This window comes from Microcaecilia unicolor, chromosome 10 (assembly GCF_901765095.1).
Source record: "Microcaecilia unicolor chromosome 10, aMicUni1.1, whole genome shotgun sequence".
NCBI lineage: Eukaryota > Metazoa > Chordata > Amphibia > Gymnophiona > Siphonopidae > Microcaecilia > Microcaecilia unicolor.
The window spans coordinates 189,089,575-189,104,058 of NC_044040.1; the positions used below are offsets into that span (position 1 = coordinate 189,089,575).

At 46.5% G+C, this 14,484-nt stretch overlaps 1 protein-coding gene across 3 annotated transcripts in view; it reads right to left on the reverse strand.

Moving 5' to 3' along the window:
• Positions 1-14,484, reverse strand: part of IFT80 (intraflagellar transport 80) — a 176,815-nt gene that overhangs the window by 50,282 nt on the left and 112,049 nt on the right. For all 3 annotated transcript variants that reach the window (XM_030215943.1, XM_030215942.1, XM_030215945.1), the window contains exon 13: positions 2,887-2,951. In XM_030215943.1, the coding sequence (XP_030071803.1) occupies positions 2,887-2,951 (65 nt within the window). The remainder of the gene's footprint in view (positions 1-2,886; positions 2,952-14,484) is intronic.

The window sequence follows — 14,484 nt, forward strand, 5'->3', positions numbered from 1 at the left end:
AACGTGCCGTGACGGCATGCCCAAAGCCAGATACGAATGGCTTCCTGACACAGAGGGCGAGATCCGGTGCCCCCCTGCTTGTTGATGTAGTACATAGCAACCTGACTGTCTGAATCAATATGATATGGTTGGACAGCTGATCTCTGAAAGCCTTTAGAGCATTCCAGATCGCTCATAACTCCAGGAGGTTGATCTGAATATACTTTTCCTGAAAGGACCAAGCTTCTTGACTGTGAAGTCCATCTACATGAGCTCCCCACCCCAGGAGGAATACATCCATCATCAGCACTTTTTCTGGCTGAGGAATTTGGAATGGATGTCCCAAGGTCAAAAATTGGATTGAATGGTCCACCACTGAAGGGAACTGCAAAAGTCAGTGGAGAGATGGATCCCATCCTGTAGATCCCCCATGGCTTGGCACCACTGGGAAGCTAGGGTCCAGAGCTGATCTCATATGTAGGCGTGCCATGGGAGTTACATGAACTGTAGAGGCCATCCAGCTTATTTTCGAAAGAGAAAGACGCCCATATTTCGACCCAAATCGGGAGATGGGCGTCTTTCTCACATGGGCGCCCAAATTGGTATAATCAAAAGCCGATTTTGGGCGTCTTCAACTGCACTCCGTCACGGAAACGGCCAAAGTTGACGGGGGCGTGTCGGAGGTGTGGTGAAGGCAGGACTGGGGCGTGGTTATCGGCCGAACAGAAATGGGCGGCTTTCGCCGATAATGGAAAAAAAATAGCCGTTTTTAGCGAGAATTTAGGTCACTTTTTTTGGACCCCTTTTTTTTCATGAACAAGTCCCAAAAAAGTGCCCTAAATGACCACCGAAGGGAATCGGGGATGACCTCCCCTGACTCCCCCAGTGGTCACTAACCCCCTCCCACCAAAAAAAAAAAAAAACAACTTTAAAAACTTTTTTTCCCAGCCTGTATGCCAGCCTCAAATGTCATACCCAGCTCCATCACAGCAGTATGCAGGTCCCTGGAGCAGTTGTTAGTGGGTGCAGTGGGCTTCAGGCAGGCGGACCCAGGCCCATCCCCCCCTACCTGTTACACTTGTGCTGGTTAGTGCTGAGCCCTCCAAAACCCCCCAAAACCCACTGTACCCACATGCAAGTGCCCCCTTCACCCCTTAGGGCTACGGTAATGGTGTAGACTTGTGGGCAGTGGATTTTGGGGGGATTTGGGGGGCTCAGCACACAAGGGAAGGGTGCTATGCACCTGGGAGCTCTTTTACTGTTTTTTGTTAATTTGTAAAAGTGCCCCCTAGGGTGCCCGGTTGGTGTCCTGGCATGTGAGGGGGACCAGTGCACTACGAATCCTGGCCCCTCCCACGACCCAATGCCTTGGAGTTGTTCGTTTTTGAGCTGGGCGCCTTCGTTTTCCACTATAGCTGAAAAACGAAACCGCCCAGCTCAAATCCGCACAAATCCGATGCATTTGGCTGGCACAAACCGTATTATTGGAAAAAAGATGGGCGGCCATTTTTTTCGAAAATACGGTTTGTCCCGTCCCTTCACATACCCGTTCTCGGAGATAGACGCCCATGGAGATGGGCGTTCGCGTTTGATTATGCCCCTCCACGTTTCCTAAGAGTCTCAATATCTGCCGAGCTGTGATCTGTTGAGACGCTCGAACCATGGACACAAGGGCCAGGAGATTGTCTGCCCTTGCCTGGGGAAGATAAGCTCGAGACGTCAGTGTGTCCAACAGAGCCCCAATGAACTCTAATTTTTGAACCGGGATGAGATGAGACTTGGGATAATTGATCATGAACCCCAGTAGCTCTAGCACTCAAACAGTCATCCGCATGGACTGTAGAGTGCCTGCCTCTGAGGTGCTCTTCACCAGCCAACCGTCGAGATAAGGAAACACATGCACTCCCAGTCTGCGTAACGATGCTGCGAGAACAGCCAGACACTTTGTGAAAACTCTGGGCGCAGATGCGAGGCCAAAGGGCAGTACACAGTACTGAAAGTGCTGAGTTCCCTACCGAAATCGAAGATACTTCCAGTGAGCTGGGAGTATCGAGATGTGAATATAGGCATCCTTTAAGTCCAGAGAACATAGCCAATCGTTTTCCTGAATCATGGGAAGAAGGGTGCCCAGGGAAACCATCCTGAAATCACCCATTATAAAACTTGAAATGAGAAAATTTTATAAATCTTTATTGCATATGAAATGCTGATTTATGCATATGGAAGGCTTCTTATAATATTGCCTCATATGTAAAAGTATGGGTAGTGCAATTAGGCGCATTCTTATACGTGACTTTACAGTGGGTGTGTTTATGGGTGGAGTTTGAGCTGTGGTGTAATTTACATGTATATTTCAGAAACACACCTGCTCCTGAGCATGTCTAAATGTCAGTGACCTCAATCTAGGTACTACTTCTGGATCATTTGTGCTAGTATTTTAGAAAGACACATATGCACCTGTGGTCTTTATAAAATAGGCTGCAAACAAGTGCTTTATGACCTTCACACATAGGCACCTTTCCATAAAAATTACTTTCTGTTAGTTCTAAGGAGAAGAAATGCTGATGAATATGAGACTGTCACATCATTTGCAGTTGCGTTGGGAACGGGTTTTATTAGTCTTCTCCTTTCCAAGCTAAGGTTCTGAGTTTCTGACTTGCATGGTATAGTAAGTGGTCATGATCAGCATAAGCAGCTAGGGTATAGCTGAATAATTTAATTCACTTAAGTTAATTTCAATGCTGAAGTCTCTAAAACAAGGCTTATATTGACATAGTCAATACATTCTAAAATGCATAAACAAAAAAAAAGTGTTTTAGTTCAGGAAAAACAAATGAAAAGTACACACTGGTATTATCCACAAAATACATACCGTATCATGACTTTCAGTTTTACCTATGACATTACCTTATGAGTAAGAGGTTTTCCATCTCCCACTGGTTTCCCTGTCAGTGCTTCGAAGAGGTAGATAACTGCAAGGAAAGGATGAGAGTTTTTAACACAAATCTTCCTGCTTTTTTCTATATCTCTTACTCTACTAAGTTACCACAATCTTACATATCTCTATCCATTTTTAAAATATTTATTTGCATGGTGGCACCAATGAAATATTTTGGTATATTTCATAAGTAAATGGTAATGGATTTGATATACCACCTTTCTGTGGTACAACCAAGATGGTTTACATTTATTATAAGCAGGTAATTTAGGGGACAAGTTGGTTCTATTTCAGTATCATTAATCATGTCCTAAGCTTTGGTATCAATATCAGTTCATTTTAGGTCAAAACAAGTATAAATTCCATTAAAAAACAAATTGCCAATGGTAACAGCACCAGACTGGTGGCAGCTGACAAGAATGCTAGTTTCTTCAAATTATCAAGCAGTGAAGAAGAACCTGTATGACCAATTTACACAATTTGACATCTGAAGAAGGCGGCCTATGTAAACCTGAAAGTTCAAATATAATATAAAAAGCATAGTTGCTTATCCTGTAACAAGGAGTCATCATGGACAAGAGGATCCTACAGCCACATTAAGTGAGGAGTATAGAGCTCTCCTGGGAGGGAGCCACTACTACAGTTGAGGATAGAAAGGAATCAACCTCCACCCCCCCACCACCAATAGTGTTAAGTCAGGCAGGATGACTTGCCTAGAGGTGGACCCTAAGAAATGGCAGAGGCTGAATAAGAGAGCATTTACCTTTCTCTCTTTCCTTACTACTACTATTTATCATTTCTATAGCGCTACAAGGCATACACAGCGCTGTACACCTTACCTATCATTAATGGAGTTCTCCCCTCCTTTTTTTTTTTAATATACTAGCCTTGATGGGCGGTACAGTAAAAAAATTAATAAACCTAAAACTTGATGTCAGCAATGATGTAAGCAGTTGGAGTGCACTCCCAGAACTCAGAAGCTGCTAAGAAGGTTCTGAACATGCTCCAAAGTTCCCGCCTTCAGTCACATACTTGACAACTCAGTTAATGTGTTAGCAAGATGTAACCCAGTCTCCACCCAGCTACCAAATAAGGAAAATTTTCCTTATATGGCATACTGATCCCACTTGGTGCATCTCAGGATGCACTGGGTGGGGCTGGGCAGCACCATTTTCTAAAACGGCAGCACCAGAGGCAGAAGCAAGTGGGCCTCGCTCCTGCTTTCCTTAAGGTACATCTTAGGGAGGAGTTGGAGGGACCTGGGGAAGGGATCATGTGGGTGGCGGGTGCCATTAGACACTAGGGATTACTTTTTTTTTTAAGTAGTGGGAAGGGGGTCAGGTCAGCTGAGGAGTGTTCCCTACAGACTAGTGCCCCAATATTCAGACCACAGTAGATAGCTGGGCTGTCTCCCGGGGTCCACGCTTGAACCCAGATATTCAATGCCGGGCCGTTTCCTGTGACCGACATTGAATATCCTGGGTTTTTTATGGGCGGTTTGAAGACAAAAGGCTATGTCGATATTCAGACATAGCCAGTTGCCTTCAAATAGGCCAATGATATACTAGGGTTGGATGCAGCCAAATAAGACCGCCAAACCCGGTTGAAAAATTGGCAGATATTTGGTTATATCACGTGATATAACTGGTTATCTGCCAGCTGCTAACCACAGATATTCAGCAGAGGGTAGCTGGTTATCCCCTGCTGAGTATTGGTGGATAGTCAGTTAAGCGCTATTTAACAGGTCAGCATCCATTCTGACCAGTTAAACAGCACTAAATATTGGGCGGTAGGGATTATTTTTTAAAGTAGTATGGAGGGGGTTGGAGGGGTGACCTAGATACTAGTGAATTTTTTTTGTCGAGGAGGAGGGTGGAGGGGGGGTCAGGTTGGTGGGATGTCGCTAGACATCAGGGATTGAAGGATTGGTTCAGAAAGGGACAGGGACTGAGTCAAATGCCGGTATGTTGTTTTTTTTCTTTTTTAAATGTCACTCTTTTTGTCAGTGAATGAGTCAATCATCACTCATGCATTGACAAGCCGGGTGATATTTAGTAATGAATTGCAGATTAATGCCATGATTTTAATGTAGTAGTAATTTGCATGCTTACTGCTTGTAGCATGCCATATTATTTTTGGGTAAGTAATTTTGTGGTACAACTGGGAGTGCACACCGACTGGTTACATCACTGCTGATGTCACCACTTGTGTGGCTGTAGCGATCCTGTTTATCCACAAAGAAACAATTTTAATTTTCACATTGTCCTCTGCTGAAAATGTCTTAAATTGTTACTTTGGAATATAATTTTTTAAATCATGCGGGCCCAATTTGACAACAAAAACGCAATAGATTTGATTTATAAACACAGTGGAGGCAGTTTTCAAATGGATTTCTACAGTAAAAAGGGTGTTTACCCGCAATAAAAGAGAGTCTTGAAAACTGCCCCACCCTCATTTTTAATAGGAAAAGGGGATGGGGAGGATCAAGTACTTGCAAGGATTTAATTTTGAAACTCCTGCATATTTTTTACCCCCCCCCCTTCAAAAAAAAAAAAAAAACAAAAAAAAAAAACTTTACATCTGCAAAGTATACAGTGTAAAACAAACAAACAAAAAATTCCTCCAAAATAAGCTCTTGCAGATTTTCCAAAGAAATAGTTGCATTGAGCTTCCCTTTGAGAAATGCCTTTTAGGCCCATGAGTAAAATGTACAAAGTACCCACAGATTTACAAGCTACACACAAGGCTTAAAATTAGTTTACATTTTTGATTTATGTCTCACTATCCTCAAAAAAGTACCCAGGGAGGCCTATAACATAGCAGCAAAATACAAATACAACTAACCACAATACAGAAAAGAAAAAGTAAAAGCAATACGTAGCTTTTCCTTCCCCACCCACATTCACAAGAACAACTAAATGCAACACCATTCTTCCCCACCCCCATCCCAATTCCTCCCTCTGATGTTCTAAGTAACCATGTGCAAGTCACTTAACCCTAGGCTAACCCACCCAACGCAAACACTGTAAGATCTCTTGAGCTGAGAAATATCAACCTTAAATGAATATGTAACTCACCGTGAGATTTGGAAACTTGAGCATTAAAATCTAAATTCAAATCACCAAAAATACTTTTAACCCACAGTGGGATGCCTCTTGTATTGCCATAGGGCAGGCCCAAACCAAAAGAGGATCAGAAAAAGACAAAGCAGTAGAAGTTCTGAGCGACAATGAGAATACCAAATTATTACCTGCAGCAGATTTTCTTTGTGGATACAGGGATACAAATTCAGACAACTAATTAACTAAACAAATAAACTGTTGTGATGTTATCCAACATAGCCTCTGCAGATAAGCTTTTTCAGATTAGAAAACGTTATGATACCACTGTGCACACCTGCAACTTCTTGCTTTGATTCATGGTGCAGACCTCCCCACCCAGTTAATGGTGAAAAGCTGTCTATTCACTCCCTACTGCTCTGTTGCTTCCTTTCATGCCTACAACCTTGGCATATGTCAAAACTTTGCAATCAGCACATCTTGTTGATGATCTTGCAGGATATCAATCGTGCCATCCACAAAGTTTTAATGCATGCAAGGCTGCAGGCATAACAACAAATAGAGCAGTGGGAAACAGTCACACTGTTGTTATCTTCAGCTAATAGAACATGATCAGCATTGGAGAAATCCATAGTCTGATGGGTGCCCTTATACATAAAGCCAGATGGAGAGGAAATCACATCAGTCTCAGCCAATAGGGCTCTGTAAGACTCCTGATTCCCTGGATCCTATCTATCTGAGTTTTAGGAAAATCTTCACTATGAATAGATTAAGAAGATATGCATACAGAAGACCCCCCCCCCCCCCCAAACCAAAAAGCAGGCATCTGAAGCTAGTCTGCCATAAATCCCTCTCCTGCATTCGCTGAATGGGTTTTATGTGTGAAGTTTCTCCTCAGTAAATCAAAAGCCCCAAGTAAGAAATGCATCTACATGGATATACAGCCCAGTTTATCTGTGATAAGGACAACCTGTACAAGAGTAATTTGAAGAGCGATTTTATGTGCCACATTGGAATGATCTTTCCACCAGGACAGCCCAGTAGAGGTCTGGTGATCAACACTATCAATCTGAGTGGCCCAGGTCCACTGAGAATGTATGAGCCATTGGACTTATCTCCTTCTGAGATGTGCCAAAGTAGTCATGGGTACTGTTGAGGTCATGTGACTCAACAACCTTGGCATGATCCATGTGGATGTCTGATGATTCAATGCAATCTCTGAAACCAGGGACACTGAGGTGGTAAACTTTTCTAGCAGGAGAATGGCTTTGTCTGAGTCATACCTAGCAGAGCTCCTATGAATTCCAATTGAGGCGATGGGCTCAAATGTGATTCTGAGTAGTTTAAGAAGAACCCTAATGACTCTAGCCTCCTGAAATGAGCTCTTGACCAACAAATCAACCAGAAAGTTTCCCGTATTCCCAGTTTGCGTAAGTGCGTTGCTACCATAGCTAGAGATTTTGTAAAAATGTACCAGGAGACACAAACCTAAAGGGCTGGACATGATATTAATAGTGGTGTTTTCTGTTATAAATATCAGACACTCTCTATGTGGGGATATGCTTCCTTTATGTCCACAGAACATAACTAGTTTCCCTCTTGAAGGCAGGGAATCAAGATGCCCAGGGAAACCCTCCTAAACTTCTTATGCACTAGGAATTTGTTTCAAGCCCTTAAGGTCTACAATGGGATTAAAATACTTGGAGTAAAATCCCTGTCCCTTTTCTCCTGATGGAACAGGTTTGATTGCATTGGTCTCAAAGATGGTAGCGAGTTATTTTATAAGTATTTTTCCTGGTTCAAACAGTTTTACCATGACATAACTCTGTGGGAAATTTTAGCATGTTATTGAATAGACAGACTCTGTATCTTTTGCTGAATGGAACCCAATGACTGGAGTTTATAAAGGGCCCAATTGTTGATGTAAAACCTTTGCTTCTCACTACTGGAAGATTGTCCAGTATTGATACTGGAGTCCTGATTAAGTCCTCTGAAGGCAGTCAAAACCTTATCTTGGGCTTTGGCTGAGAAGCAGGATGTTGATTTCTGGCTCTCTGCAGTCTAAGGCAAGAGCAAAATCCCTGCTGAGTCCGATTGAAACAATGACTAGAGGATACCTACATCTTTGAATGTAATAGGTCTTCCTTTGCTTCCCACTTGCATACTACCTAAAAGGGAAGGTTGGATCAGAGGTGGACCATTAGACAGACCTGAGTGTCTTGCAATGCTCCTTAATGAGAAAAGATGCTTCATATCTTATCTTCAAAGCGATTTTATTTTCATGACAGAACACATCAGTGAGACTTTCCTGGGCTCTTGATGCCAATTTGAAAGCATCAAAGATTGACCTGACCATGTGCTTTTCACATGCTTTCCCTTTGCCAACTAGCGGAAAGAGTTGGGAAGAATTATCCTAAGGAGAAAATCCATGAACTCTTAGCCTTATGCAGAATGTTTCACTTATATTAACCCATGAAGAGCTTGTAAGAACCTATGCAAAAAGAGCATAGAATTCTGAAAAATCTTAGTCCAAAGATCACCTAAAATCACAGCATGCCTTCCTTGCGGCACTGAAGAGTCTGACTGGAAGCTCTTGAGAGCAGACTGATCTACCACAGAACGATGTAGGAATTGCAGCTTCTCAAATGTGGGTGCCTTCTGGATCCTATAAGACAGAATCCACATACAGGAAGGGAAGGGCAAGTTGGGGTGAATGGGCACTAACACACCCCTCTTTAGGAGGGGGTGCCAATAAACTGGAGAATATCCAGCATTAATGTCCTGGCTTCCTACTCCATATCTAATTTAAATGGTTAGCATCAGCCATTTCCCTATAAATTCAGCAAAGCAAAGGTTTACTGGAGGAGACTTTCTCATTTCATAGGGGGTCTGCGGGTAAGCCACCAGATCTCTCTCAGAGAACTCCACAAGCTCATTCAAAATCCAAGAAATGCTCTGATTCAGACCCAGAAAAATACTCCATTGAAAAGGTTTGGGTATGAGCTTGATTAGACTTCAATACCATGTAGGAGCATTCCTCAAACAAGGGTATCTATATCTGTGCTCCTAAGGAAGTTTCTTCCCTTGATGCGCTGGAGATGGACACTAATTTGACTGAAAGACTCTCACACCTTTCAAGGCCTTGCTATCAATGAACTGTCTCCAAACAGAGTAGGGTTTTCAACCATAGGCTGCAGAATCCTATGCACCAATGTCAAAGCTGAGGCATCACTCTCAGAAAGCATTCAAAGGTGCTTCTCATCAAATACTTCTAATGTCATCACTGAGTGAGCGGTAAGTCAAGACACATCCTCCTGAGTTATCTGAGGTATATTAGTGGCCTGATTTTAGAGAGAGTCTCCCTGCAGAGAACAGCTCTGTCTCTTAGGCTCTTGACCTCCCCTCCCCCACATTTTTCAAACTTAGTGGGTGTGACTAGTTCCTGCTTGTTCCAGACCAGCTGCCCTAGCGTGTTCCAGTCCGCCTGATCCCAGCTTGGCTTGTTCCGGTCCGACTGATCCCAGATTGTTCCGGTCCACCTGTCACCAGCTTGCTCCAGTCCGCCTGATCCCAGCTCATTCCAGTCCGCCTGATCCAGCTTGTTCCGGTCCGCCTGATCCCAGCTTGTTCCAGTCCGCCTGAGCCCATCTTGTTCCAGTCCGCCGATCCAGCTTCCCTCTTGCTTGTTCCAGTCCATCTGCTCCAGCCTGCTTGTTCCAGTCCAAATGCTCTAGTGTGTTCCAGTCTGCCTGCTCCAGCTCATTCCAGTCTGCATGATCCCATCTTGTTCCAGTCCGCCCGATCCCAGCTTGTTCCAGTCCGCTGATCCAGCTTCCCCCTTGCTTGTTCCAGTCCATCTGCTCCAGCCTGCTTGTTCCAGTCCAAATGCTCTAGTGTGTTCCAGTCCGCCTGCTCCAGCTCATTCCAGTCTGCATGATCCCATCTTGTTCCAGTCCGCCCGATCCCAGCTTGTTCCAGTCCGCCGATCCAGCTTCCACTGCTTGCTCCAGTGTTCCAGTCCGACTGTTCCAGCTTCTCCCTGCTTGTTCGAGCCCATCTGCTCCAGCCTACTTGCTCCGGTACACCTGCTCCAGCCTACCTACTCCTGTACATCTGCTCCAGCGTGTTCCAGTCCGCCTGATCCAGCTCCTCCCTGCTTGTTCCAGTACACCTGCTCCAGTCTGCCTCAACCAGCTTCTCCCTGCTTACTCCAGTACCTGCTCCAGCCTGCCTGCTCCAGTACATCTGCTCCAGCGTGTTCCAATCCACCTGAACCAGCTTCTCTCTGCTTGTTTCAGTCCATCTGCTCCAGCCTGCTTGCTCCTGTTCATCTGCACCAGCTTGTTCCAGCCCACCTGCTAGCTTGTCAGCCATTGACTTACTTGCTTGCCTACTAGCTTACTAGCTTGCTAACTCATCAGCCATTGACTTACCTGCTCTCCAGTTTCTCCCTGCTGGTTCCTGTCCTTCTGCATCAGTATGCTCCAGCCCGCCTGCTAGCTTGCCAACCATTGACTTGCTTGCCTGCCTGCTAACTTGTCAGCCCTTGACTTACCTGCTCTCCAGCATCTCCCTGCTCGTCAGCCCCATCATGCCCCAACCCGCCTGCTAGCTTGTCACCATTTATTTACCTGCCAACCTGCTAACTTGACAGCCATTGACTTACCTGCCCCCCTGCCTCTCCCTGCTCGTTCCTGTCCATCCGCACCAGCTTGCTCCACCGTGCCTGCAAGCTTGGCAGCCACTGCCTCACTTGCCTGCCTGCTAACTTGCCAGCTACTGACTTACCCACTCTCCAGTCCATCAATCCCTCCAATTCCAAGCCTCCGACTCTTCGCTCTATCTATCTGCTTCTCACCTCAGTCACTACACTTACACCTGTCACACCGCAATCAGCAATCACTACCTATGGCCCCTGTCCACATCCTCTTCCTTGCCCTGTCCCTTCCTAATCTTTTTCCCCTCCCCTTACCGCCGTCCACTGCTGGAACTCATTGCCCACCTGTGTTCCCTCCCGTCCTGCCCGCTACGGCAATACCCTATTCACCCCCATCCCTCACCACCTCACCATCTCTCTTGTCCCCCTCCTCCTTTCTAGCCCTTAATCTCCAACACCTCCTTCCTACCATTAACCCTTCACCATTCCTCCTAAGTGCACCCCGTCTTCGTCGCCTGACCTCCCCCACCCTCCTCCGCACTCTCTTGCTCCTCCTCCTGCTATCCGCGGGAGACATTAATCCTAATCCAGGCCCCCCTCACCTATCCTCCTCCTATCCATGCAAACGATTCCGTGATGTCTCCAACCTCGTCTCTATTCCCCTCCTCCCCCCCTCCTCCCTCCCCACTCGATCTGCAACAAACTGCCCTTCACCCACGATCTCTTCATCGCTCGTTCTCTCCAACTGCTCGCCGTAACTGAAACCTGGCTCTCCCCTGACGACTCTGCCTCAGTCGCGGCCCTTTGTCATGGAGGTTCTCTCTTCTCCCACACTCCCCGCCCAGATGGCCGCGGTGGAGGCGTCGGGCTACTTCTCTCGCCCTCCTGTAGTTTCCAACCCCTCCTCCTACCGCAGTCTCACTGCTTCTCGTCCTTTGAAGCTCACTCCATCCGGCTATTCTACCCATTACCACTCAGAGTTGCAGTCATCTACCGCCCCCCTGATAAGCCCCTCTCTTCATTCCTTACTGACTTCGACGCCTGGCTCACCGTCTTTCTTGATCCCGCATCTCCATCCCTCATTCTTGGTGATTTTAATATTCACGTTGACAACCCATCCAACTCCTACGCTTCTAAATTCCTCACTCTGTTATCCTCCTTTAACCTCAGACTATGCTCTACCACCCCTACTCACCGTGATGGCCATTGTCTCGACCTCGTTCTCTTCTCTTCCTGCTCACCTTCCAATTTCTGCACCTCAGTCCTTCCTATTTCAGATCATCACCTAATCACCCTCACTCTTCATCACCCTCCCCCTCAACCTCGCCCAACTATAACCACTGCCTTCAGGAATCTCCAAGCTGTCGACCCCCCTACACTATCCTCTCACATCTCCACTCTCTTCCCTTCCATCTCGTCTTCCGAATCTGTCGACACGGCTGTCTCTACCTACAATGAAATTCTCTCCACTGCTATGGATACCCTAGCACCATCTGTCTCTTACCCCATTAAGCGCATTAATCCTCAGCCCTGGTTAACCCCTTGCATCCGTTACCTTCGCTCCTGCACCCGCTCTGCTGAACGACTCTGGAGGAAATCTCGCACCCTGTCAGACTTCACCCATTTCAAATTCATGCTATGTTCCTTCCAGTCCTCCCTATTCCTTGCCAAACAGGAATATTATTCTCAATTAACCAATTCTCTTGGCTCCAACCCTCGTCGCCTCTTCGCCACCCTCAACTCCCTACTTAAAGTACCCTCCGCTCCCACCCCCCCTCTCTCTCCTCAAACACTAGCTGAGTACTTCCGCGATAAAGTGCAGAAGATAAACCTTGAATTCACTTCCAAGCCTTCTCCTCCCTGTGACTTCTTAACCCACTCCCTCAACCAACCTAACCTGGCCTCCTTCTCCTCCTTCCCTGAGATCACCGAAGAGGAAACTGCTCGCCTTCTAAGTGCACCACCTGTTCCTCTGATCCCATTCCCACCAATCTGCTTACCAACATCTCTCCTACAGTTAACCCCTCAATCTGTCACATCCTCAACCTCTCTCTCTCCACTGCCACTGTCCCTGACACCTTCAAGCACGCTGTAGTCACACCACTTCTCAAAAAACCATCACTTGACCCCACCTGTCCCTCCAACTACCGCCCCATCTCTCTTCTACACTTCCTCTCCAAATTACTTGAACGTGCTGTCCACAGCCGCTGCCTTGACTTCCTCTCCTCTCAGGCCGTCCTCGACCCGCTTCAATCCGGCTTTCGCCCACTACACTCAACAGAAACAGCACTCTCTAAAGTCTGCAATGACCTGTTCCTTGCCAAATCCAAAGGTCACTATTCTATCCTCATCCTCCTCGACCTATCTGCCGCCTTTGACACCGTCAATCATAATTTACTTCTTGACACACTGTCCTCATTTGGGTTCCAGGGCTCCGTCCTCTCCTGGTTCTCCTCGTATCTTTCCAAACGCACCTTCAGAGTATTTTCTAACGGCTCTTCTTCCACCCCCGTCCCGCTCTCTGTTGGGGTCCCTCAAGGATCTGTCCTTGGACCGCTTCTTTTCTCGATATACACCTCTTCCCTGGGCTCGTTGATCTCATCACATGGTTTCCAGTACCATCTATATGCTGATGATACCCAGCTTTACCTCTCCACTCCCGATATCACAGTTGAAACCCAGGTCAAAGTTTCGGCCTGCCTTTCAGACATCGCTGCCTGGATGTCCAACCGGCATCTGAAACTGAACATGGCAAAGACTGAGCTCCTTGTCTTTCCACCCAAACCCTCTTCTCCTCTTCCCCCACTTTCTGTCTCTGTTGACAATGCCCTCATCCTCCCCGTCTCTTCAGTCCGCAATCTCGGAGTCATTTTTGACTCCTCCCTCTCCTTCTCTGCCCATATCCAGCAGACAGCTAAGACCTGTCGCTTCTTCCTCTATAATATTAGCAAAATTCGCCCATTCCTCTCTGAACAGACCACCCAAACCCTCGTCCATTCGCTCGTTACCTCTCGTCTTGACTATTGCAACCTTCTCCTCGCTGGCCTCCCGCTTAGCCATCTATCCCCCCTTCAATCTGTCCAAAATTCCGCCGCACGTCTTATCTACTGCGTGAACCGATACTCTCATATCACCCCTCTCCTCAAGTTGCTTCACTGGCTCCCGATCCGCTACCGTATACAGTTCAAGCTTCTCCTATTGACCTTCAAGTGCACTCAATCTGCAGCCCCCCATTACCTCTCTACCCTCCTCTCCCCATATGTTCCCACCCGTAACCTCCGCTCTCAGGACAAATCACTCCTTTCTGTACCCTTCTCCACCACCGCTAACTCCAGACTCCGCCCCTTCTGCCTCGCATCACCTTATGCCTGGAACAGACTTCCTGAGCCCATACGCCATGCGCCCTCGCTGCCCATTTTCAAGTCCTTACTCAAGGCCCATCTCTTCTCCCTTGCTTTTGGTGCCTAACCACCTTCCCATTCCTGATACCTACACTGACTACATAGTTTTTACCTTTAGATTGTAAGCTCTCTTGAGCAGGGACTGTCCTTCCCCATGTTTAAACTTGTACAGCGCTGCGTAACCCTGGCAGCGCTATAGAAATGCTAAGTAGTAGTAGTAGTAGTAGAGTCCTTAGAGGCTGGTGCAACCTCTCTGACATAAAGGAAATTGAACAAATCTCTGTCTGGAAGATGCTTCAAGGGTATAGGGAACACCACCACTGTGCTCTTGACACCGTGCTCCAATGGAGCTATGAGATGCTTCTGGTCCACGTGAAAGGAGCTCGACTGGGTGCCCTCAGTATGGATGAACAGAATGAATCCTTCCTCGTTTTCAAGTGGAATGCAGTC